This window comes from Triturus cristatus, chromosome 7 (assembly GCF_964204655.1).
Source record: "Triturus cristatus chromosome 7, aTriCri1.1, whole genome shotgun sequence".
In the NCBI taxonomy this organism is placed as follows: domain Eukaryota; kingdom Metazoa; phylum Chordata; class Amphibia; order Caudata; family Salamandridae; genus Triturus; species Triturus cristatus.
The window spans coordinates 819,766,437-819,793,801 of record NC_140590.1 but is presented as its reverse complement, the minus strand read 5'-3'; the positions used below and the strand labels follow the sequence as shown (position 1 = coordinate 819,793,801).

Genomic DNA, 27,365 nt, shown 5'->3' with positions numbered 1-27,365 from the left:
TCGCCGTTGTCGTCGATCCTGTTGTCACTGTCGACGACAATCCCGTCGACGACGTAGTCGTGGTCGTCGTCGATGTTGCCGTCGACGACGCCATCGTTGATGAGGGTATAGGTTTAATAGTGATCTTTACCTCATTTTTCTTCATCAACGACGCTACTTTCTTCGTCGACGATCCCGTCGATGACGTAGATTTTCCTAATTTCTCTTCAGTAGATGTAGAGGCTGGCTTTTGAAGTGAATGTTTAATTTTAAGGGGTGATTTTGAAGGCTCTGAACTCGTCTTTTTTGAATGTTTTACCCCTGAAGCATGACCCTTGCTCTCCTTTTCTATAGTTTGAGGAGATTTTGAGGGACTGCGCTCTGAAGACCCAGTCGTGATCTTTTTAAGAGCCTTCTCAGGTCTTTCCCCTGAGGTATGAGCCTGAGGAGATCTACCTGTTTTTTGAGATCTCCTTGAAGTTGTTGATGCCTCATCACTGTCACTAGACACAACGTCCTTCCTGGTCTTAAGTTTTTGGAGCCAAATTAACAGTCTACCTTCACGATCCCTCAGTGTTTTGTTAGAAAAGGTACGACATACCTTACATTCCTTCGCCTGATGGTGTGGGTAAAGGCAGTATATGCAATCTTTATGAGGGTCGTCTGTATATAACCTTTTCTTTGAACAGGTGGCGCAAGTTCTAAACAAATCCTTTTTCTCCTTGTCAGCCATTCTCCAGAAGTTGATGATGAAAAATCAGTTGAATAAACTCTTCAATCTAGAACCAAACAGCAGAATTTGAGCAGAGCTCAAAGGAGACTCCCTAGTACAACGTGCGGTAGAAAATCTGAGGAGCAGAAGGTTCTCTCAGGAGGGTTCTAGAGGGTGAGAGGTTCTGATTGGTTCAGAGACAAGTTTAGTCCTTTTTTACATAACGAAGGTTATGGGTTGCAAAGGAAAATGGGCCTAGGCCTTTTTTCAGTTTGGTATACTACTAAGCAATGTTTTTTGATGTACCGGAGACTCCCGTCTCGAAGACGGGGAATGACTCAGGCATGTGAATCTATGAAAGCTCCAATACTGGAGTAAAAATTTGTAAGGTTGTTGATGGTCATTTAGGTACAGTGGCCACTGGCGTAACAAAACTTGAGGGGGGCCTCCTGCAAGGTACGTAAAGGGGCCCCACTCTGGACTCAATTGGGAGATCCATAACCAGAGCACAGTGCTGAGGGGCCCCCTGGAGCTTGGGACCCCCCACACAGCGGGGGTTGCGGGGGCCTGAGTTACGCCACTGTACTGTGCCTGTCCGCCTGCTCTATGTAGAGTTGGGTGAACTGTCATGTTTCCTTCAGTAGAGCACCCCGCTGTCTCTACCAGAAAGACCCTTAGACTGGTGGTCCCACAGACATCGGGCCGTCTGTCTAAGTACCACAGACCATCCTCTCTATTAGTGGCAGATGCTCTGACATACTTTTGTTCCTGTTCAGACTCCCAGGAAAAGCAGAGACATCTCGAACTAAAAAAAAAAAAATTAAATGACTCACAAATCCTAGGAGAAAAGCTCCTAGAGCAATCAAGACATTAGTAGTTTTTTTGTGTGTTTTTTCACAAAAACAAACTCCGTCTTTGGAAATTTGTTCTTGAAAAACAAAAGAATTTGCTGAGTGGCGGCATGGAAGGTGGAAGATGCCCTGCAAACTTACAGTGCCTTCAGAAGAACCGCTGCTGCAGCGGAAGCCTTGAAGGCACAGAGATCTCAGGCAGGCGGGGTGTCTAAATATGGTGGGACAGAAAGCGCTTGCCAAATTTAAATAACACCCTCAGACATCATGTAGGTAAACACTGTATGAACTCTACATGTTCTGATGTAGTTATAACCTTTGGTACACACCTTATTACAGGTCCTTAGCGTTTACTTAATGGTATTACTTGTGTGTTTTCAGTTTTTTCTGCTTCAGTCGAACTGCACCTTAATCTCAGTTGTATTCCTATTTACGAACATAAATTAACAAAGCTTGTGTTTTTTGTACATCCTAAGTTTGTTAAAGGCAATATTACAGTTATGATTTGTGTGAATGTGAAACTCACAAGCTTAAAAACTGGCAGGCGTGATGGTTCTCCTGAACGCAAGTTGTGAAACATTCTTTGGTGCACTGTGGGGTCTGGAGGCAAAGCAATCACATCGGAAGTGTTTGGACACTTTGAAAATGGACAAAGTACTGTGGCAAAATATTAAACATGGTGTGCAGGGTATGCACACCTGAGTGCAGAGCAATGCCGAACTTCAGCACCAGAAGACAATGGTAGACAAGATTTGAAGGCTGTGGCAATTGAAGATGCTGGGTAGCCAGTAGTATAGGTGAAACAGGATAAGGTTTATTCTCAAGGTAGGATTCTCAGGTTACAGGTAAAGATGGTAGTGAGGAAATCAGAAAGCCCCACCGGGAGCAGCATCGTTGCTGCTCAGCCCATGCACTTCAAATGACATTCACTCATCCAGGCACACATCAGCATCCTAGCTACATCACACTCACTCTGGCTGATGAACAGGGGACATACCACAGAGGGGTGAATGCATTGCATAGGGATGAAGATCCCACACAGGCCTACTTACGTCATAAGCACCTGCTTTGATCTGCTGGTAGAGGCGATGCTGGTCTTCATCCCAGAAAGGAGGGTATCCAACGAGTAAAATGTAGAGGATTACTCCTGCAAAAACAAGGAATACAATATCAAACCCTGGAGTAAGGATGAATGTCTAAAGTGCCCAGTGACAGCTGTACTATCCTGGGTAATTTTCCTCTCCCCCCAAAAAAAAGCTATCTCCCTGTTTTTTTCTGGGTGATTCCCTGGTTGATGACCTCTGGATGGAGATCTCAGGCTCAAGACTTTTCCCTGCGCTGCTTGTTATGAAGTCTATCACACACTCCATAGCTTCAACAGATATAAGCAGGAACTTCCCTCAATGTCACGTTTTTGAGTCTGTGTTTGTCTATAGGTTATTGTTAATTTATCCTTTGACTTGAGTAGAGCCTCTTGATGTTACGGACTTGGCATACCTTCCCTTTCTGCCCAGGGAAAGCATATGATTAGATGGTAATAAAGGTTTTTTTTTTTATAGATAGGTAATCAGGGAGATGTTAGAGATAAGTCTCTCCTTTATGTAAAACAGAAGGGGAGGAGCTTCCAAGGTTACTAAGTGATCATGGTTTTACAGTATTATTTAATAGGCTAGGCAAAATCTGCAACCGCGTGGATTCATTTCTGACGCCATATGGACTGTGACGAGGAAACCTTGAACTCAGAATAATGAAAATTGTAGTAAGTATTCTGAACATGAAAAATCATATTAATATCCCTTAGACCAATCCTAAAAATAATTTGAAGAGTATATCAAACTGCACTCGCTGTATTCATTTTCAACACTCCTTTGTTGTTTAGCAAACTAGCTCATTAAAATGTGTCCCATCTCTCTTCACCCACATTTCGTGATTTCTGATGTCCACGTCTCAACCTCCCTCACTTATCACCCAATGAACACACCTGCAGCTTTTCCGTGTCTGCACCCTCCCACGCTTTACGCATGCCCAGCCTTGCATGCTTGTAACATAACAGCGCACACATGCTTGCTTCAGTCATTTATTGAGAATAGGTATCTCTGCGTAGCTCAGTGGCTCAGGATGGGCAGCTTCTCTAGCTATGCAGGTGCCCACTGCTAGGACCAGCCTCCATCTCAGCTGAGCTGCTATTAGCATTCAAGAATACTCCATCTGGTGACTGCAGTGTTGTTAGTTGCTGCCACTGTTGCCAGGCCGCGTTTCCAGATGTGCTTGCTGGTGTTTATTCAAAAAAGAATTCTGCTTTGAAATTTAGAGGGCTTGAATCTGCAAAATGTCACTGCAGCGACAAAATCTGCGCGGAAGTAAGAAATTACTGTTTTGCACAGAAAAATCTGTCCCACAGATTTAGACTGCTCCTAGTAATCCCCCAATTTCTCTAATGGCCACCCTCTCAACACTCACACAGATCTGTATAGTCACACAGCAGTAAGCAGACAAATACAGAACGCCTAAGAGGTTGCAGAGGCCACCTGGGCAATATACACAGGTGTACGATGAGAGAACTGGCATATCTCCCAGAAACGTCTCTTTTCTGACAAGCAAAGTTCATGTGACTGGTCCCACCATTATCCCAAGGAGAACCCAATGCTCTTGGACGCTCTCCAGCCCATTAATAATTCATCTCACCCCAGCACTTTGCAATGATCCGGGAGTGCGCAGATTGGTGGCCAAGTGGAGGCCTGCCCGCCTTCCGCCATCTGTTGCTCCATACGACTGTCATCCCACACAAAATCAGCGCACTTTGGAAGACTTGCTGCTTCTTGCTGCTCTCCCCAGGAGAGGTGCTCAAGGGAAAACTAGGGCACTGCCCAAAACACACAGACAGCACCATAAAAAGATCCTGGCCGCATACGAAGAGAAGCAATAAGTATAGAAGGAGCTCGTTGATACAGTCGGATGGTATTTCTGATTTGCAGGTGTAGGAGAAACTCACTGTAACTGGGTACAGGAACTACAGCTTTCGGCAAAGGAGGAACTTGCTGTTAATAAGCACAAGAAAATCTTTCTGAATGTGGGGTGCAGGTGAGAGGGATGTTTCTGATCCATGTAGGCAGAAGGGGGACCAGTTAGTGCTAGGTTTCCCCCTCCTCAGGAGTATGGAGTCTGGTTGAGAGAAACTCACATAAAGCCCTTTTTAGGTTTCGCCTGCACAGTGCTTGTACTGTGCTTGATAAATCTATTGTTTTTAGTCAAAACTAAAAAGGAACTTACATTCCGCCTCCTCTCTTTCCTGGCTTCTCATTGGTTCCTGTGCTTGCCACTTACCTTTCTTCCAAATCTATTGGCTGTAGCATATTTTCCTGCATTTACCAATGCTTGTTACTCATCTGCTTCTCTTATCATTTTCCCAATGCCGAAATACTGTTAATATCTGCCATGGTGGAATATATTCTCATAAAGTTTGCCTTAACTCTTGGGGCATATCACAGGATGTTGCGCGGCGCCACCGAGATCCGAACAAGGATCCCCAGCTCTTGAGTCAGCAGCTCTGGCTGCTGCACGACATCCTCTCCACACCTGTGTTATCTGTCAGGAAGCTCTTTCCATCTCCCGGATGATGATCGATGAAAATAGCTCTTCATTCATTACATAGGCAAAACCGATGCATTACCAATGCTTGTTTATATGTCTGCATCCACAAGCACTCATTATCAAGAAACTCTGCAAAATCCTCACCCCCTCAGAGATGCTTTAAAAAGAGGTGCTCCGTACCCCCTCTTCTCGATGATGAAGATGCTACCAGTCCTGCCCGCTTTGATTTAACTCCCTTAAAAGTTACCCTTCTAGGGTCTTGGTTTCTACTAGATATTGTGCTGCCATTTTCGCTAGTTGCTCAGACATGTTAGGTGCTACCCCATCATGAATTATTAGTCCTGGGTATCGCTTATTTTTCCACGTTTGCATCTCAGTGCATGCCCACTTGCCTTGCTCTTCATCCTCGCTAGCTCCTGGAGAACAGCGGTAAGTTGTTCAAAGATCTTACACTACCTATGAAAAACTCCCTGCCTGTGGGCTCAGTAGCAGCTCATTGTGCACAGTAGCAGCACCAGCCAGGGACTAGCAGCTCACTGCCTGGGGCTCTGTGAGGGGTTTGGTATCTGTGAGTGAGGGAGAGACTCACTGCCCAGTAGTATGAGGTGCTAGCTGCCTGTGTGCACCAGAGGTCCTCACTAGCTGCGAGTGCAACGGAGGGCCATTAGACATCAGTACAAGGTGCGCTCACTGTCTATGTGCGCAAGAGAGCTTCACTGCCTGAGGGCACGGGAGGAGCTCTCTGTCTCTTGATTCACCGCCTCAATGTGCAATCGGTGCTCACTCCCTGATGGTGCAGGGAGGGGAGAGTGGTACAGGAGACGTTCACTAGCTAAAGATGGAAGGGGGACTCACTCCCTAGCAGTAAAAGAAGCCCTGACTACCTCGGGTGTAGGAGGATGTCACTTCTCTTCGATAGAAGAAGAGGTGCTCGTGTGTGTCCTGTCTGCTGTACACAAGGTTACAGCTCCCCCAGGGAACAGCGGGGTGTCACTGCTATGAACCGCGACGAGCTCACAATCCGGGTACAGAAAGTACCTGTGTCCACAGGTAGATAACTGCTATGGTAGAAGAAGTGTTTGCTGCTCGTGGGTAGGAGGTGCTCACTCTCTGTTGGCACAGCGGGAGACCGTCTTTAGAGACATTTTAGACCAAAAGGGAATCTTAGTACAGCCAGTAATTGTCCAGGCCTCTGACGTGTATCTAACACAGCCGAACTCTCAGCAGTATTACACCAGAAGGTGTGGGGCCTGAGGACGCAACATCTGCGCGTGTCGTTAGCGGCATCCACCACTGGCATAGCCGCCTAGCGCTTCCGCGCCCTGGTGCCCGCTCCCCGCGCTGCTCCATTGGCCCCAGAGAGCGGGCACCAACCTGCTCGTTAGTGGAGCCGAGCCCGGCGCCTGCCGCAGGCTGGAGAGAGCGGCAGACTCTTCCAGACATCAGTCTTCATTAAGGAAATACCGCGGGACATCTGACAGTTGTGTGCTGAGAGGCAGCCAAGTGTGGGAGTTGTACAAACTGAGCAACAACGTGGCCCGGTGGCTGTCACCCCGCCTTGGACTCGGCTGCAGACGCGCAGCAGACTCCGACAGTCACCCTCGCAGAGACTGTGTTGTTGGTAGTGAGGGAAGTGGCGGCTTGCTAAAAGCACACACCAACGAGAGCACTTACAAGCAAGAACCACTGGATGGCAAAGATACTTAGAGGACCCAGGACGCATCAGACAGAGAGAAACAGGAGTGTGCTTCTCGCCGAAAAAGCACTTCAACACGCCATCAGGGGTAGCAAGCGCTATATAAATGCGAACCTTTTTCCCTCTTCCAGAGCTCAACTATCCTTCTCAATCCAAATAACTGACTAACATATCCACCACTCAATTTGCTTTCATATTTCACTATACTAATTCACCACTAATCCTTTATTGTTTCCGAAGTAGCGTGCTACTCGCCGAAAAAGCGATATGACGCCTCATCAGGGGTAGTATATAAATGCAAGTACAATACAATACAGGGAGAACATCTCTTCAGGCTGAAAGGGAGAGCCGAGAGGCAGGGCTATGAAAAAATTCACCTACCTTGAAACATAAGGACATGACATGTAGAGTTCTGATGCTTCATTCTTTACACGGCCCAAACATTTCCAAAGCTGGTCTATTCCCTCATCTTATTGGAGCAGCCAGCTGGGCAGGACCTATGGCAGCCTCGGTCACTCTACCCTGGGGACTTAGCATGTCGAGGGCCTATCCACTAGGGCTTCGGGGATGGTTTTCCTTCAAACCAATGCATATTAGAGTGATGGGGGCCGAAGGAGAGGGCATCCTGGCATAAACAGGGGCCTCAGTTCCACGCTTTTACTGTGGCTTGTAACTATCTGGACAGGTGGACAGAGAGGTGCTGCCTGCAAGCAGAGGCTCTGTGGAATGTGGGGCGGTGGACAATGAGAAGGAAGCTAGCCATGACGCTCTTCGGGCCACCCAGCGGTATCAAAGTTTAGAGTACATGTGTTGTCTCCTGGCCAAAATAAGCATGATCTCTCCACACCTTAAATACATCAATCTCCCTCACAAACCACACAGTACACGTTCCTTAGTCTCACAGACACACCCAAACCTCCTGTTCCCCATGCCAGTCTCATGGCCAAATCCATCTTTTTGTCTTTCTAAACCCTCTGGCACCTTGACCCCTGCACCTGTGCAGAGAGGCTCTGATGATCAATACCTCTAAAAGCACAACTACATTTCAGGATTTTTTGGTATGCAAAGACCTCCTATTATAGAGTGTTAAAAACAGAAACTGTTCAGTACAAACCTCCAACAAACCATTACCCACTCCTGGAGTGTAACAATAAGCTGTATGTTCAGAGAGTCTGCGAGTAGACGAAACACGCTAGTGGCAGCGGCTATAATAGTCACAACCTTGGGGTTGGTGCCTGAACCTCTTGTGGCTGCCTTAGACATCCCATGTGTCCTATGCACCGCCACGTAGGTAGGGGGGCCATTACTGCGGCTCCTCGTGGGAACCTTGTGTGCACCCTCGGAGTCATTAGAAAGGTGCATCCAAATGTATGGGAGCGTCTTAAGTTCACAAGTATGCAATGAGTGTGGAACTGTAAAGTAGTCAATTTAAAAGCCCACAAAAGTTAGTGCCACCCAAGGGCCTGTACCCTGCATACCAAATGGTCAAATCAAAAAGTTACCTTCAAGGGTTTCATAAAAAATAAAGTGTGATGGTCAGTGGGTAGCACTGTCACTCTGCAGTGGCGGTGGAGGCCAGCGGATAGCATCACCCATGGTGCCCTGGTAAGAGACACCCTAGGGCTTGGTACTAATTGTTTTACAATGTATGCACCAATTGTGAGGAACTTAGCACAAATGGAATGGCAGCATGAAAAGCCTGCAATACGGGACAGACAGAGTGAGAAGCTCCGCGCATGCATCGTCGAAAAGGCCTTTAGTTTCCATATGCAAAAAATACTGCATACTTACGGATTATCTACTCTTGCTTAATATGTTGCATGGAGATACTGATTGATGGTAACAGCCAAAAATAGTGCATAAATACATGAGAGCTGTCCACTAGTCCCTCACCCGACCTCCTCCAATGCTGCTGCCAAGAAAGCATACAACTGTAATGTCCATGGTAGCATAAACACCATGACAGGAAGGAGAGGGGCTCAGGTCTCATATATAGATATTAATCAAGTAGGGGGTTGAGAACGCGCCTCCAAATTCACCTGATAAGATGCAGTCTGCGCTTACTGAGATCGAACCGTGTCATCCGAAATGTATACCTTATTGAAATGGATGCCAATGTCAGGTTAAACTAATAAGTTGTTAAAATGAATGCCACGGTGTGAGGCAGGGAGAGGGTGCCTAAGCAGAGGAACAAATCAGGTGTGAGGATGGACTTCCAGAAAGGAACATCCCATGACCTTCAATTCACTCCTGAATGCGACCATCTAAGCCATTGTCCCCTCCAGTGACCCCAAGTCTTACCACACGCCCACAGGTCCACGGGCTTTCCATAGGGATCCTTCCTCAGCACCTCTGGGGACAGGTACCCTGGCGTACCAGCAAACCCTGCAGAAAAACAAAAAAACGGCATTTCCAATCATACATGGGAGGCAGGCTTTGAAAGCAAGTATGTACATTAATTTATGAACTGGAGGTCTGGACAAGATTTAATTGTGAGCAAAAACTGAAGAAAAATACAAATATGTCCAAACTCTCACGATCTTTACAATACAGAATAAAAAACATAACAATCATAACTAAAGAGAGCATCTATAACTATACAGGCGATGCACAAATCAATCTAAAGGCAAAGAATAAGAATGACTGCAGGATTTCCCTATGTTCCGTTTTGAGGGAATTCATTTTTGTCAAGTTTACAGGGCGAATCATTCCAAGCGCATGGCACAAAGCCAGCAGAGATGCTTCTCATGGTATGAAATCACACATCTAAGGGCCAGATTTACTCCATTGCATGAGGGTGCCCTGCATCCCTTGTGATTTAAAAGTTCGCCTTGAAAATACTTGAGGTGAAACGACAAACATGACTGATTAGGCTAAGTACAAAGCTTAGAGCCCTACACAAGCTGCAGGTGACTCCATTGCAGGGGCAAGCCCTGCACATCATATAACTGGTGGTAACAACTTCTCAGCTCTTGCCGCTGACATCTGTCTTGCAGGGTACTAGTTCGAGTTTCCGCATGAATAAGAAAACAAGTTACTTACCTGTAACTACAGTTATCCAGTATTGGTATCTTTCATAGATTCACATGCCTGAATCATTCCCCGTCGCCGAGGCGGGAGTCCCCGGTAAATAAAAAAGTAGTGCCAAAATGCTAGTAGCAGTAGTAGGCCCAAAGAAAAGGCCCAAAGCCTGTATCTTAGCAGCCTATCTACCTCATTATGCAAAAAGAACCAAGAATTTGGTAACAACCAATCAGACACCAGCACCCTTCTAGAACCCTCTCAGCAGAGCCAGTTCTCCTCAGATTTTCGTAGCACAAGTGGGAAGTGAACCTCCCAAATTATATAGAACTGACTCTACGGGGAGGAGGGTGGGTGCATGTGAATCTATGAAAGATACCAATACTGGATAACTGTAGTTACAGGTAAGTAACTTGTTTTCTTATCCAGTATTGGGGTATCTTTCATAGATTCACATGCCTGAATCAGAATAGCGAGCAGTATACCAAGTATACAGTCGTTTGCGGATGGCGGGAGACTAGTGCTGATACTCCCTAATTGCATCCACAGCTTGTAACAAGAGGTATAAGAAAAGATCTTAAAATTCAAAATATGCCATCTATAAAGAGAAAAGCATGTTAACATGAAAGCAAATCATCATTGTAACACATTGCATTGTTATATTAAAGATATCAACATCTTACATATTAAAATATGAAAAAAGGGTACCTGCAGGTATCTCAAAGAAACAGATGTCGTAGTACAGCTTGCCCAACTGCTGCATCATCACGATGCGTAGATTGGAGGCAGTAATGTCTGGTAAACGTGTGGACATTTTTCCATGTCGCAGCACGGCAGATATTTTCTAGAGTCACACCAGCAAACAATGCTGTAGACGCTGCTACTGTCCTCGTGGAATGGGCCTTGGGTTTCCTCAACAGAGGCCTGTGAGCCTTGTCATGGCAGAAAAGTATTGTAGATGCTATCCATCTGGCAATGGTGGATTTTGTAACCGCCTTTCCCAGAGTAGTTTGGCCATAAGCCACGAATAATTGATCAGACTTTCTGAGGTTCTTTGTTTTCAGAAGATAGAATTTAAGACATCTCTTGATATCGAGAGAATGTAAGGCTCGTTCCACTGGGGTGGATGGATTAGGAAAGAAAGTCTTTAACGTCACTGGTTCATTAAGATGAAATTGTGAAGGCACCTTAGGTATAAACGTTGGATTAGTTCGGAGGTGCACGTAGTCTTGAGTGAAGCGTAGAAAAGGTTCCTTTACAGTAAACGCCTGAATCTCACTCACTCTTCGAGCTGATGTTAAAGCCAGAAGTAAAGCAACCTTCCATGTAAGGAATTTTAGGTCAGCCTTGTGGATGGGCTCGAATGGATGCTTCATTAACTGTAATAGGACTGTGTTGAGTTCCCATTCCGGTGGCGGAAGTCTGACCGGAGGAAACTCTCGGAATAGTCCTTTCATAAACTGTTTAATTAAAGAGGATGAACAAAGAGAAGGGCCATGAGCACCCCTTCTGAATCTTGAAAGTGCAGCTAAGTGGACCTTGACTGAAGGGAAAGAAAGCCCAGATCTTGCCAGGTGTAACAAGTAAGGAAGGATCTTTTCTGCAGGGTCATCCACCGGGTGCACCTGGTTTGCTTCACACCAGCAGCAAAACCGTTTCCATTTTAGACGGTAAGTTTTTATCGTGCTCTGAGCTCGTGATTTTGTTAATATATCCCTACAGTCCTGAGGGATATCCAGGTCCTTAAACTCTAAGAAGTCAGGAGCCATGCGTGTAAATGTAGGGACTGAGGGTCCGGGTGGAGAACCTGACCCTTGTTCCTTGACAGCATTGTGGGCGTCGGGCGAAGACTGATCGGCTGGTCCTGTGATAGCAATAGGAGCTCCTGAAACCAGTATTGGCGTGGCCATCTGGGTGCAATCAAGATGAGACGACAGCCCTCCAACTTCATCTTGCGTATGACCCTCGGTATCAGGGGTATCGGGGGAAAAGCGTAAGCACAAATCCCTGACCATCGCATGGACAGGGCATTCCCCCTTGAGCCCTGTTGAGGGTATCTGCTGGCATAGAAGCGGCATTTCTTGTTCTCCTTCGTGGCGAACAAATCCAGCGGTGGTGTTCCCCAAGCTCTGAATATTCTGAGCACCTGAGCTTGCTCTAGCTCCCATTCGTGGCAATCTGATTGGGATCTGCTGAGCGTGTCCGCTAATGTATTGCAGAGACCTCTGACATGTTCTGCCCTGAGGGTTATGCTGTGGAGTGTGACCCATTCCCACAACTCCTGAGCTTCCGTGGACAAAGTTGCTGATCTTGTTCCTCCTTGTTTGTTCACGTAGAACATGCTGGTAGTATTGTCGGTTCGAATTAGAACCGAAGAACCTGCAATCCTTGGAAGGAAAGCTTGCAGAGACAGAAAAATTGCTCGCAATTCCAGACTGTTGATGTGTTTGTTTTTGTACTCTGGGGACCACTTCCCCTGTATCTGTAAATCTTGGAGATGACCTCCCCATCCTTCCATGGAAGCATCGGTAGTGAGGACAAAGTCTGGAATTTTCTGAATGAAAGTAAGTCCTTCTGATAAGTTGGGAACATGGGACCACCAACGTAGAGCGCTCTTCATGCCTGAAGTGACTCTGATGATGTCGTCGAAGGTGCCCTTCACCTGCTGCCACTGAAGGTGTAACTCCTCCTGCAAGGGTCGCATGCGGAGCCGCGCCAGAGGAACGAGGTGTATTGCAGAGGAGCACATCCCTAGCAGCGACGCGAACATCCGGACAGAAACTGACTTTCTTTTGGAAATTCGGATTGCTAAGTTTTGAAGACGAACCTGCCGTTCGTGAGACAAGAATGCCTTGCAGCGGACGGTATCTAACAGCGCGCCCAAAAAAGGAAGGATCTGCCTTGGTTGTAATTGAGATTTGCTCCTGTTGATCGTAAGCCCCAGAGAATGGAACAGACGAAGAGATGTTGTCACAGCAGTCTTGACTGATCTTTCCGAAGGACCCTTTATTAGCCAGTCGTCTAAATACGGAAAGACTTGGATTCCTTGGGAGCGCAACACTGCTGCCACTGGAGCTAGGCACTTCGTAAAGATCCTTGGGGCAGATTTTAACCCAAACGGGAGCACCTTGAACTGGTAATGGGCGCCAGCCACTGTGAAGCGAAGATACTTGCGATGCTTCGGATGTATTGGGATGTGAAAGTAAGCGTCTTCCATATCTAAGGAAGCTAGAAAATCTCCCTCGTTGAGGCAACCTAGAATTTCCGCCAGAGTGACCATGCGAAATCCCTGCTTCTTGAGGAATCTGTTCAGATTGCGAAGGTCTAAGATTGGGCGCCACTCCCCTGATTTCTTCTTGATGAGAAAAAAGCGGGAATAGAAACCTGTCCCCTTTTGAAGCGCAGGAACCTTCTCGATTGCGTTCTTGAGGAGCATTGTTAAAGCTTCCTTGAATAGTAAGTGAAGACGAGGGGGAGGGGGTCCCTTGGGTGGTTTGTTGGGTGGTTTGGTGACAAACTCTAAGGTATGACCGTTGTGAACCAGGTCCAGAACCCACTGGTCCGACGTAATTTCTTGCCACCTGGTCGCAAAAGTTGAAATTTTTGCACCCACAGGGAGGGGAAAAGGAGTGAAAGGCGCCCTGCAGAAATCATTGCTTCCGTGAGGTGTCTCTTCCCTGATTCTGCGATCTTTTTCGTCCGCCTTGACGAGAGAAACCAGATGTATTGGTCTGTCTGTAGGAAGACTGATATGATTGCCGATACTGAGGCTGGTACCTATTTTGTTGGGTATGATAACTTCCTCTGGAAGAAAATCCACGGCCCCTTGCTCCTCTGAAGGTACCTCTTTTGTATTGTAAGGAGCCCAACGATCTTGCAGTATCGGTATCCGTTTTAATTGCTTGGAGCGCATCATCTATGTGCTTTCCAAACAATGATTCGCCATCATAGGCCATGTCCAATATTTTTGTCTGGACCTCTGGTCTGAACGTGGTAGCTTTCAGCCAACCCTGGCGCCTAAGAACCGCAGCCCCAGCCAACTGGCGAAAGTTAGTATTCGCAATATCCAGTGCGCAGTCGATAGTCTCTGAGGCTGCACGCTCACCCTCCAACAAAATCTTTCGAGCGTCTTGCCTGTTATCCTCTGGGATGAGGTCGATAAAGCTTGCCATTTCTGACCACATCTGGCGGTCATAACGCCCAATTATCGCTAGGGAATTGGCTGCCCTGATGGAAGCAGCTGCCATAGTTGAAAATTTTTTCCCAATTAGATCCAGTCGGCGTCCTTCCCTATCCGGTGGTGTAGTGACCGGTGCTGCCGGATTCTTAGACTTTTGTTGGGCTGCCTGAGATATAACCGAGTCTGGACGCGGTTGACCAGTGAGACAAGAGGGACTGTCGGCTGGAGCACGGTATTTTTTGTCAATCCGTGGAAGCACCGCTGGTACTGATGCCGGGTTTTTCATGATTTTAACCCCTTCTTTCCAAATATAGTCAATGATAGGGATAGCTCTCGTAACCTTCCTTGACTCCTCCTTAAAATCATGCAGAAAACAGTCAGACTGCTCAATGGTAACCGGCAAGTTGAACCTGGTCGCAGCTCGCTGCATAAGGTTATGGAACCCCCCTATATCTTCTGGAGGCGAATCAGATGGTAGAGGGGTAGGTGGCGAAGGCATAGGGATTATATATGAATCCCAAGGGTCTGCTGGGTCTGGCAACTCGCCCTCTTCGTATTCCTCCTCCGAGGTTGTATCCTGATGCGGGTCCTGTGGAGGATCAGGCAGTTGAGGCATTGGGGCTGGACCCTCAGGCAGAGGCAATGGGTCCGGCTGCGGCGCAGTCTGTGGAACCTGTGGAACATTTGGCTGCGGTGGAAAACGCTGCTTATAATCTGCAAGCATGGCCTGTAGGTCTTGTATCAACGTAGGGGGCAGATGTGACATCTCATTCCTACGAGTTTGTGTGTAGCAGGGTCTATGGTGCGGAACGATTATGTCTTCCTGATAGTAATGCCCTTGATAATCCTCATCCTCATCGTCCTCCTGACATTTAATGTGCAGTTCCGAAGGGTGGCGAGCAACCCCAAAGGGCCCTTCGTCCTCGTCATCCACATAATCATCATCTTCAACATAAGTTTCCAGGAGATGCGAGGGAGTAAGCGGTGAAATGTCCTGCCTTTGAAAAGACTTTAGTTGAAAAGTCCTGGTGGAAACTGGAGTAGAAATCATCGTCGACGAGGTCGTCGTCGACGGGGCTGTGGTAGACGGGATCGTCGACGGGATCGTCGACGGTATCGTAGATGGTGCGCTCGTCGTCGACTGGCTCGTCGTCGACGGAGCCGTCGTCGACGGGCTTGACGTCGATGGTATCTTCGTCGACGAGCCCTTCGTCGACGGGCTCGACGTCGACGGGGTCTTCGTCGATGGAATCTTCGTCGACGAGCTCTTCGTCGACGGGCTCGACGTCGACGAGCCTTTCGTCGACGGGATCTTCGTCGACGATGGAATCTTCGTCGACGAGCTCTTCGTCGACGAGCTCGACGTCGACAGGCTTTTTAATGGCGGAATCGTCGACGGCGGTACTGCTGACTTCGTCGACGAGGACTTCGTCGACGACCCCTCGACGGTGGGCTTCTTTGAGAGGATAGTAACCTTCGTAGACATAATAGGTGAGGTAAGCGCCGTCGTCGTGAATGTTTGCATCAATGAAGAAGCAGACGAGGTGACAGAAACTGAAGATTGAGAGTAAGCCAAAGATTTTGAAAGGCTTTTACTCACAGTTTGCTTGACTGTAGATTCCTGAGGAGAGTGCGCATCAGAAGTAGAATGATGCGATTTCTGACGCTTCTTCCCATCGCTGGAAGAGCTGTCCTGCGATCTAGCTCTCTTGCTAGAAGTAGAGGCTTTGTCATCCTCCTCAGCCGAAGAGGATTTAAGCCACAAAAGCACTCTCGCCTCCCTATCCCTGAGAGTTTTTGTAGGGAAGGTGCGGCAAATCTTGCAATCTTTTGCCTCATGTTTAGGGTAGAGGCAGTAGATGCAGTCTACATGTTGATCATCAACATGGACTCTCTTCTTGGTGCAGGTCCTGCAGGACTTAAATAAAGCCTTCTTGTCTGACATGCTGAAGCAAGTTGAAAGAAAACTGAGAGGCACTAAGGGAAACTCCCTTCCACACGACGTGCGGTGAAAATCTGAGGAGAACTGGCTCTGCTGAGAGGGTTCTAGAAGGGTGCTGGTGTCTGATTGGTTGTTACCAAATTCTTGGTTCTTTTTGCATAATGAGGTAGATAGGCTGCTAAGATACAGGCTTTGGGCCTTTTCTTTGGGCCTACTACTGCTACTAGCATTTTGGCACTACTTTTTTATTGACCGGGGACTCCCGCCTCGGCGACGGGGAATGATTCAGGCATGTGAATCTATGAAAGATACCCCAATACTGGATAACTCAGTTGTTCATCCTATCCTGGGTCATCAAACGCGTACCACTGTGAGGATTAAACGATAACACGTGTTGTGCGTCTCACCATGCAATGGTGAATTTGTAGCAAAAAATGCCATATAAATGTCAGTAGGAATTGCTTCCCTTACAGAAAATATTACGTTAATTCCTTATAAACTTCTACAATTGACACCAGATGGCACTTGAAAGTTGCAAATTTGCTCTTCATTCATTTCTGAGGAGCATCTTTTACAAGAAAACGTGATAATGGTTTCCTTAATAAATTGTCTAAGTTACCGTTTGAACAAAAGATATTTTGACACTCAAAAGACAAATATATTGCAACATAATGTGATCCTCTGATCATACTAATTATACTTCCTGGTGTACGTTGCATGACATTTTTTCTTATTGACTAATATTGTGAATTTTCATCGCTTCAATACTAGGACTATTTTATACATACTTTTGTTGTACTATTTTAACACTATACTATGATTTTGGTGATTTATTGTTCTAATGGAAATTGTATAACTATATTGACACTTGCTATTAAATCAGCTGTACATTTTGTTAGTAGTTCTTTTCTTAAAATTAAAAAAATATTCTTTTAAACACAAAAAATAAGAATAAAAAAAGTTTGCATCACCTGGAGCCAGGCTGGTGCTCCAACCCTTATTTCTGTGGTTATTAGCAATGCTACCTGTGTGCTGCGTCCCTTTCAGAATAGTTAATTCCATAAGAACCAGAAAACTTTCACTGGCATAGATCGCCACAACAGGTGCTCATCGTAGGTACAGAAATGAAACAAGTATAGATCTTTCTCTTCTCTGGTCCTTAACCAAAAATGTCATCATTACATCAGGAAAAGAACAAATCCTTTGCAGGTAACAAGTTGGTCATCAGCCATTGAGCACAAGCCTTTCCACTCCTGTTTTTATGTCACGCCTAGGCAGCGCATGCAATGTCTCTCGAGACATGCTGTATCTACCGTATGGACTTTTAGCATGCTCATTGGTTTTGATTCATCCCATGTGCCTTTCAAAATTCGTTTGTTTTTGTTAGTAAATAGTGTACATTTGTCCCTCCTTTTGCTGTTTTCGTCATGCCATGGAGACTGGCCCTGTTACATGGATCATTTCACTATTGGCCACATGTTAGTTTTGGTACACTACCTTTTCTTTTTCCTAGGCTTGTTTTGGATTTCCAAAAGCACTCCGCAGGGGGCTGCAAATCATGTCCTTATCTTGTAACCCACTGTCTTTGGATTCACAAGCACTTTTTGTGCCAGAAGCTATGTCGTTTTTCATCCTATAACATTTTTGGTTTCATTATCTCAAATGTCAAAATCTCAAATAATATACTTACTTGATGGTAGTGTAGTTTAAGAAGACGGCCAACAGCAGGATCTATTTACATTGTGTTTTTGGCATCTTTAAGTTGCGCACTTTCAAGTTTTGATGCTTTCTTTTTGGTTTTAATAGTTGGTGGAATAAAACCAATATCAAGGGATGCCTCCTCGTGCTCTCCGAACGCAGCACGTAATGTGAGGTTACTTAACAATATATCCTGTAAGTAGACAGTGCAGCACCACCTGAGAGCACTGCAGCAAGACCTGAGCATCACCTTAGAATCACCTCAGCGTCACTGATGAAGTTGTGGGAGATATCAAGTATTTCTGCCTGAAGAAGGTGGTTGGAACAGTATAAACCACCGAAACGCGTCGCGCTGCTACAACAAAAGCACTAAATCGAATTGGTCTTGGTCAAAAAAAGAACTGTACACAATGATGTTTTGATCATGAAATTATTGTCGAATTAGTACCCTAAATGACAACATTTCAACATCTATTACATTCTCCCGTATTGAATTTATATGTACGATTCTGTGAATGTGATTTTCCAAATTGGTAGTCAATTTATGGTGCAATATTTGACTCGTTTTCTTAATGCATTTTTATGGTCTTTTTAATGAAATTCATTGAATAAAACATTTATATATTAGCTTTGGAGATGTTGTGACACTCGCTGGTGAATAGTGGTGTGCTTGGTATGGTTGTGGTATGACTTATCAATCTGGTGTCCTGTGCCTTTGGCAAATGAGGACCCCTCTCTTATTTTGGTGTAAATGTACAATCGCAACATATATCATTCCACATTTAAATAGCGCGATGCATGTGTCTTGTCATACCTTTCTTCAATAAATGGGAATTAGTTAATGTTTTTATATTCTAAAGGCTTTTTAAGTGTAAATTCATTCTCTGAATGTACTCTAAGTACGAGTAATCAACTTTTACACCCTAAAATTCAGATTTACTCCCATTAATAAACATTCACTTTTCCGAATACCATTTGTGCAAGTGAATGTACGTTTTTTCGGGTTAAGCTCTGTGCATTCAATAATGTTGCACATGCAATTAGGCTGAGATAACATCGGTAGTTATGGTCGTTACACTTTCTTTCTTTCTCAGCCAAGTGTATTATTTTGAATCATTTTTAAAGGTTTGGGTAGAGTTCGTGATACAAAACATTTCACAAAAATCCACTTATTTTAATTTAGGTGTTGGCATCTGACAACCGAGGGTAGGAATTCCTCGTACCTGCCCTTAAATTCACTGTTTATATGTATACTTCATGTCACACAAACTGCTGCCACACCACTAACATTGTTCCACTTGCAAGCTTGCACGTCTGAGCCTCACACTTGTGAAATCAGAGACATTCTTAATACACTGAGGCAATTAATAATACTGACCACTTATGAAGTAGGTACCAGATACATATTGTGAGTGTTACTCCAGTGGTGGCTGGAAGGGAACGCAGTGGTTAGGGTGGGGGAGGGGGGGAGGGGCGGTTGAACAAAAAAGAAAAGAAAAAAACTTAACTTTTTACCCACCGCTGTCTCACCGTCGTTGCTTCGCTTCCTGGCAGCCAGGGAACAAGGAAGCACCCAGGCTCCCTCCCCTAAGCTAATCACAACACTGCAATGCAGCATTGTGATTGGTCTGAGTGCCGTGGTTCGGCGCTCAGCCTGGGACAGAAAGCCTGTGCATGTTCCTCACCAGGCTGTGTATTACAGCCTGGTGGGGAACATGTAATGTGTGTATGAATGTTTGGCCGAGACAAGACAGCCGGCCAAGCAGTCATGCGCACTTAGTGTGTGCACACCGCTCCTCCCCATGTGCCACCAGCCCCGCCCAACCTAACCCTGCCCCGTAACAAAGAAAAATAAAATGATAAGAACAAGGTTATTATTATTTTTAAAAAATTCTTCTCTGAGAGCTGTGGGGCGACGCTCCTTCGCCTTAGCGGAGGAGCCGCCCCTATGTTACTCATTTCATCAACATCAGAAGGCTGATACACTGTGCAGGCCCCTCAAGACCAGAATCTGTGATCTACAGGTTGCCATCGACCGTTCACCCCAATGACCTGCCAGCCGAAGCATTAACTCATACCAGAGCACCTGCCTAACTTCCTGTTGATACTTTTTAGGTCTCAGCTTTAGACGGCGCGCATACACTGTCTTATTGCTTTCCTCACCCATCTATCTTTCTCTTAGTCTTTCTCATACATGAAATATAATTACTAAGTAGAGCAAATTTTGCTAATGAACTCAAGCGTTCTTTATAACAGTGAAGACAGTGGGTTTGGAGAGAAGGGCAGATTACACACTCCACTGGTGATGCTGCAAGGAGGGCTGGCCTAACCTGGCACCTAGTGCGCATGGCTGTGCTGATGCGCCATTAGCCTTGACAATGCAATGCCAATGCCTAAAGACATAACATTGACAACACTTATAGCTCTTGGATTGCCAAGACCTATTGGCTTTGCAAATGCTTGTTTCTCTTGTGAGAAAGTTGGTTTGAGCAGAAATGGCTTGCAAGACTAGCAAGATCTTGACTTTAGACATTCCTGGGGAATGGTACAAAGGATTGTATATATTTGCAAACAAATTTTAAAAGTGCGGATCTCGTGATAAGATTTACTAAAGTAGCAAGTGTCACGTGGATGGCCACCCGTGCATATTATCCATAGTGCCTATGAGAGATGCATTTCAGTCCTTTAGAATGTGCCAGGCGGCAGCATTTTTGGTAATGCAAGCTTATTCTTTGATGCACAGTTTACACTCAGCCCTTGCTTCCATCGCCTTTTTCAGTTTTTCTGTTATTTGTTTTTCTTAATTTACTTGTATTCATGGATCCTTTCATGAAGAGACTTTCTTGGCCATCTCTTGATACTAAACTTTTCCCCTATAAGCTCGGACTCAATTTGGAGACACCAAACTACTGTTGCTAGGCCCACCTGTGAGGGAGTCTCACAAGCGTTATTACTAAAGACTGAGCAGCAGTTAAGTACTAGAATAAGTGATTTTTGTGCATGCAGAACTTCTTGTTCCTTTCCTGCCGCTCATTACATGTACTCCCACTAGAGTGCTCTCGAGTTGTGTCCTTTTTCCAGCACCTCCTCCTAGATTTCTTACCAGTTTTGATGCTGGGCAGTGCATGGACCACCATTCTGAGACACACCAGACCTGGAGGAGGGCGTGGAATTAGCTACATCACCGAGTCTCTCTGACTGTGGAAGATGTACAATGAAGATCCCGCTCTAACCACATAGTGTTCTTCGCATCACTAGAAGTGAGCTCAGTATAGAAGCCCAACTTTTCCTTCGTTTACGAGAAGCTCCCAATATGTGTAACCAAACAGCAAGTGTATTGCTACTGAAATGGATCAGAGGTGATCATTACAACTTTAATTTCACTACTCATGAGACTGGTGACCTGTAAAGAAATTGGAAGATTTCCTGACAGGCCAGTACTTCAGAAAGTATGGTAGAGCTGGGGTAGGGTCAGCTAATGTTGAGGTGAGTTGGACGTGATACCCTAGTTGCGTTATAGGCCTGTTCGGCTGTGACGATGGTCTGGACTTGCTCCTAGCTCTTAATGTCTGCCACCTCCATAGCAATCAGCAGATGAGCCCAGTCTTAAGTCACCATTTTCCATAGTGTAGAGTGGAAATTGTTGTGCCTTCTGTTAAACTGTTCTCCTGCAAGGACTCAGTCGTGGTACTTGGTATGCAGAAAAATACAATTTTCAAGAATCTTATTCCAGGGTTCCCCATTTTGAAGCTCTTCTATTTGCCAACTAGAGAAATAGAAATACTGGCTCATGCAACTGACAGATACTGACATTGATAAATACGGGTACTGCAGCAAAGCAGCCACTCACCGAACCATGCTTGCTGCTCCCCTTCCACCTCGATGGCTAAGCCAAAGTCTGCCAGCTTCACTATGGCCCCCTTCAGTTTTGATGCCAGCAGCAGGTTCTCCGGCTTCAGCGAAGAAGAGGATGCAATGGGAAAAGAGAGACAAGTAGATCAGATTTAACTGTGACACGCTGCACTCCTCCATCAGCGCATTTCAAGGGGACATCATCGAAGGCTCTGATGAGATAAGTCCAGCCGGCCACTGCACTCTGATACACTGAAGTGATATGTGAGGGAAGTGTTCTGTGTAGGATGATTCCGGCTGCTCATTACCCATGGCAGGGCTTGCCTTACAGTGAGAGGGGAGCAGGACTTCTCACTATTACCCCCCCCCCCCCACACACACACTTCAGTGTGACATGTTCTGCTGCTTGCTCTCTGTACATAAAGCAAATATTGAGCTATGGCCTTCATCACTAGTCTCAGAAAGTGATTCCGTTCATAGAGTGCAGGGTAAGGGTGCTTCACTTCACTTGTGCATAGAGCAAACAACTATGTGTGGTTATCTGGGTGCGGCAAAAACAAATTGTCAGATTTCTGGGAATCTGAACTTCCTGCCCTGCAAATATAATCAATATTTATTGACAGCTTAAAAACAACATTCATTTAGACTGTGTTTTATTCGTCATGTATTGAATGTCAATCTGTTAGAATATTCACACAATCAGTTAGCATATGTGCAGAGTGCAATATATGTGCAATAGTACTAGTTAGGCAGTGCAAGAAAATGCCACACTCAAACCTCAGCCTCCTGCCAGATCAGAAATATCCAGTTCATGTGTCAGTTGAGCACAAAAGATTTTTCCCTTTATGGTGACAAGGATCTGTTTGACCAATCACATTCCTTTTTAGGTCGAAGCCTACCAGACGCTGCAGCTGTCTGGTTTGCTAATGACATCTTTGGGACATTCAGAAAGCCTCCTAGGAAGGCTTTCTGCCTGTTGTTTACCATTGGCAATTCACATTTCCTTGCTTTCTATTTACTGGCTCCAGTTGTTTAGGCTGTTGAGCTCGAGTTCGTCCTTTCCCTTGCCCAAACTCTATTTACTGTATTCGTCCACCAGTGCCCGATTTCTGTAAACAGGCCTTTAAATCTTGTTCTTATCTTGTCACATTTGCTGTGCATTCAAAGACAGAGTTCAACTGTCAGGCTCTCTCTTCCAGGGAGCTTGGTGTTTACTTTTCTTTCTCTGACTTCTAAGTGAGAGGATTTATGTGACAATCATGCTGGCTCAGGGGAGTGCTTGAGAAGGACTGTGGGATGTTGTTTATTTTCTAGCACACAACAAAATGCAAATGTCTGTTAATGAACTGTGCAGATATTTCAGAATTAGAAAAGGCCAAATGAAGCACATTTTTGGGTAATTCTGAAGTGTGATGGAAACAAATATTTTAAAACAATCTTAACATGTCAATACACTAGATGATGACATTCCGACACATTGTTTGTGTGCTGTATACTTTTATCAGTGAAACTGTATGCTTGTGCAAATGTAATGGTGATTTCAACCGAAGATGTGTTGTAATGGAAGTGTGCTACCACACCATGGATATTCAGCTCTATGCCACTCCACACTACTCTGCACCGCTCCACACACTGCACTCTACACCACTCCACTGCACTCTGCTCCTCTGCACTCTATGTCTCTTTACTCTACTCTGCACTACTCTTCTCTATACCAGTGCACTCAATGCTACTCTACTCTACACCACTGGTCTCTTCTTCACTGCACTCTTTGCCACTCCAGTGTAGGCCACTCCAGTCTACTCTGCGTAAATTCACTCTACATCACTCCACTCTATGCCGCTCTGCAACACTCACTCTACACCTCTGCTCTCTATGCCAATACACTCTACGCCAATGCACTACACTCTATTCCTAAGCACTCTATGCCAATCCACTGTACACCACTGTAATCTACTCTGCACAACTGTACTCTATGCCACTGCACTCTACACCACTTTCTGCCATTATTCTACGCCACTCTACTCTGTGCCACTGCGTTCTACCCTGCCCCACTCCACGCGACTGCACTCTAACCAGCACTACTTCACTCTATACCACTTCACTCTGCTCTAAAACAATCTGCTCTACTCCACTGCACTCTACGCCACTCTGCACCACTTCACTTTATGCCACTGCACTCTATGCAACTGCACTCCTCGCCACTGCACTCTACTCTGCACCACTGTAGTCTACGCTGCTGCTCTCTACGCAACTCTACTCTATACCCCTGCACTCTATGCCATTCTACACTACTACATTCAACAGCACTCTACTCTGCAACACTTCCCTCTCCACCACTGAACTCTAGTCCACTCTACTCAGCACTACTGCACTCTATGCCACTGCACTCTGCACCACTCCACTCTAGGTCACTGTACTCTATGCCACTCCACGCCACTATACTCTACTTTACACCATGCTATGCCACTGCACTATACTCTACTTCGCACCATTATATGCCACTGCACCCAGGCCACTCTGCTCTGCAGCACTCTATGCCACTACACTCTATGCCACTCTACCCTGCACAACTCTATTTTGCACCACTGTACTCTATGCCACTGCACTTTACTATGCACCACTCTAATCTATGCCGCTCCATTCTACTATGCTGCATTGTAGCACGTTGCTGAATTCTATACCACTGCACTCTACGCCACTGCACTCTACATCACTATACTCTGCAACACTCTATGCCAATACACTCTACACCACTGCACTCCATGCCACTCTACGCCACTCTGCTCTGCACCACTGCACTTTACGCCACTGCATTACGCCACTGCACTTTATGCCACTCTACTCTGCACCATTCCACTCTGTACCACTCCACTCTTCACCACTGCACTCTACTATGCACCACTCTAATCTACGCCACTACATTCTATGACACTGCATTGTATGCCACTGAATTCTATGAAGCCACACTCTATGCCACTATGAACTACAACAATCTATGCCAAGGCACTCTATACCAGTCCACTCTACTCTATGTCACTCAACTCCACTTCACTGTAACCCACTCTATGCCATTGCACTCTACTCTCCTCTGCACCATTTCTACTCTGTGCTGCTCTACTCTATTCCGCGGCACTCTTCTCTGTGCCAATCTGCTTTATGCAACTCTACTCTATGCCAATGCACTCCACTCTGCGCCACTCTAATATGTGCCCCTCTAATCTACGCCACTGCATTCTATTATGCTGCTTTGTACACAGCTGAGTTTTATGCTGCTGCACTCTACGCTACTATGCTCTGCAACACTCCATGCAAATGCACTCTATACCAGTCTGCTCTACACTATGCCACCCAATTCCACTACGTCAATACACTCTACACCACTGCACCCTACATCACTCTACTCTGCAACACTGCAGTCTACGCCACTGGAATCTTTGCCACTCTACTCTTCACCACTGCACTCTATGTCATTGCACTCTACACCACTGCACCCTATGCCACTCTGTGTCACTCTATTCTGCACCACTCCACTCTGTACCACTCCACTTTTCCCCACTGCACTCTACTATGCACCACTCTAATCTATGCCCCGGCATTCTATGACACTGCATTGTATGCCGCTGAATTCTATGAAGCTGCACTCTATGCCACTATACACTACAGCAGTCTATGCCAATGCACTCTACACTAGTCTACTTTATTCTATGCCACTTGACTCCACTCCACTGTAACCCACTGTATGCCATCACACTATACTCTACTCTACTATGCACCACTCTACTCTGTGCTTCTCTACTCTACAGCCCTCCACTCTATGCCAATCTACTCTAAGCAACTCTACTCTGTGGCACTACACTACACTCTGTGCCACTCTACTCTATACCACTCTACTTTATGCCACTGCACTCTATACCACTGGGCTCTATAACACTCTGCTCTTCAACACTGCACTCTACACCACTCTACTCTGCACTACTGCATTCCTTGTCAATGCACTCTATGCCACTACACTCCAGGCCACTATACCTTGTATCACTCCACTCTAAGCCACTTCACTATGCAGTACTCCACTCTAAACAGCAGTATTGTATGCCACTACACTGTACAGCACCATACTCTACTCTGCACCACTCTACGCCACACTATTCTGCACCACTCTACACCACTGCACTCTATGCCACTCAGCTCTGCACAACTGCACTCTTTACCACTGTACTCTATGTCACTGAACTCTACTCTGCACCACTGCACTCTGCACCACTGTACTTTAATCTGCACCACTGCATTTTACCATGCTGCATTGTATTCTGCTGAACTCAATGCCATTGCACTCTACGCCATTGCACTGTGCGCCAATGCACTCCACACCAGTCCACTATACTCTATGCCATGCCACTGTATTCCATGCCATGCGACTCCACGCTACTCCAGTATGACAGTTTATGCCACTCCACTCTATGACACTCCACGCCACTCTCCACCACGGCACTAACTTTAAGTCATGCTGAACAGCATCCAAGCTGCTGTACAACATGGCTAAAACACATTGGTAAAGCCAATAACTCTTGCATAGGTGAGACCTATTGGCCTATTCAATGCTTGTTATTCATGTGATGTTTTATAGCATACAGTCCATCAAATAACCCTGCAGCTTGCATATGCAAAACGTGCAATATTAGGATGAGAGGTCATCCCCGTAGGAGCTCAATTGCCACAAAAGTACTGGCCCATTATTTTGCACTGGACAAAAAGGAGCGAGGTGTACATTCAAGAGCAGCTGATATGGTGAAAGAGATGTATGCGTCATGGAGCTGCGCATTGGCTAGAAAACAGGTATTTGTCAGTCGAAAACCAATCTTCTGTTCAGGCGCTCATAAGACTACAATCAATGCTTCGGAGAGACTGTGCTGGCTGAGTGTCACTATCCATAAAGCATCCAGCGACAAGAAAACATGAAGGCGTTGGAGATGTGCCAAATATGATGTATGTTTTGAAATTCAATCTGTTCCTACGGGCCATCAAATAGTAATAAATAGGCATCGAAGAAGGAAACAATGAGGGAGCATTCATTTATGTCTGATTTAAGGCACATACAACGCCCATATCGTCGAGGTTCCTAGCCACACTGAAGGATGAGCAGGGGCATCTGATTATTTATCATATGTGTCAAGTCCAACTTTGAAACGACATTCATGAAGGTTCGTGCCTTGAAGAGCCGTCAGTCTTTCATGGGCAGCACTTTTATTAAAAGGACTCTAAGTGAATCTGTGCCCGGGTACTCTGGCATAAAGGAAAAAGTTGTTTAATGTGGCACAGTTGCATACTGTTAAAAATGCCGCTGAATATTTGTTTAACCTAGGTTGATGATAGGTGTTGTTGCGGCAAGACTGCTTATTAATGAAATTTGAACATAGGGAATCCCCACTGTGCCTTTTTCAGTCAGGCCTAGTAGATAGCACGTGCACTGCCTATTGCAAGGCATATTGTGGCTTACCAAGAACACAGTGGGGATTGGAGCCCACCCCTTCATTATTGTTTGTTGCATTTCCCAGGCACTTTATTTCGCCTGATTTTTATTCATGTCACAGAAAGTCAATCTTGTTCTGCAAAATGACCCAGGCACTTTGTCAAAGGCTTTCTTTTTTTAAATCTAGCCTGCTGCTCAGCATTGCAGAAGCTGTGCAGCGTGATTAAACATCATTGGCAAAGACAATAGGTTACAAAGGCAGGACCTATTGGTGTTGCCAGCACTTACTATATACTGTTTATGGGTCAGATCTAATTGTTTTATTATTTGCATCCATTAATGTTCGTTACTTATGCAATTTTAAATTACGTGC

At 45.6% G+C, this 27,365-nt stretch overlaps 1 protein-coding gene across 5 annotated transcripts in view; it reads right to left on the bottom strand.

Annotated features, from left to right (window-relative positions):
- CAMK2A (calcium/calmodulin dependent protein kinase II alpha) overlaps positions 1-27,365 on the bottom strand; it is a 614,478-nt gene that overhangs the window by 173,449 nt on the left and 413,664 nt on the right. For all 5 annotated transcript variants that reach the window (XM_085617723.1, XM_085617725.1, XM_085617726.1 and 2 more), the window contains exons 7-9: positions 21,521-21,623; positions 9,131-9,214; positions 2,595-2,689 (exon numbers count right to left, since the gene is read on the bottom strand). In XM_085617723.1, the coding sequence (XP_085473849.1) occupies positions 2,595-2,689; positions 9,131-9,214; positions 21,521-21,623 (282 nt within the window). The remainder of the gene's footprint in view (positions 1-2,594; positions 2,690-9,130; positions 9,215-21,520; positions 21,624-27,365) is intronic.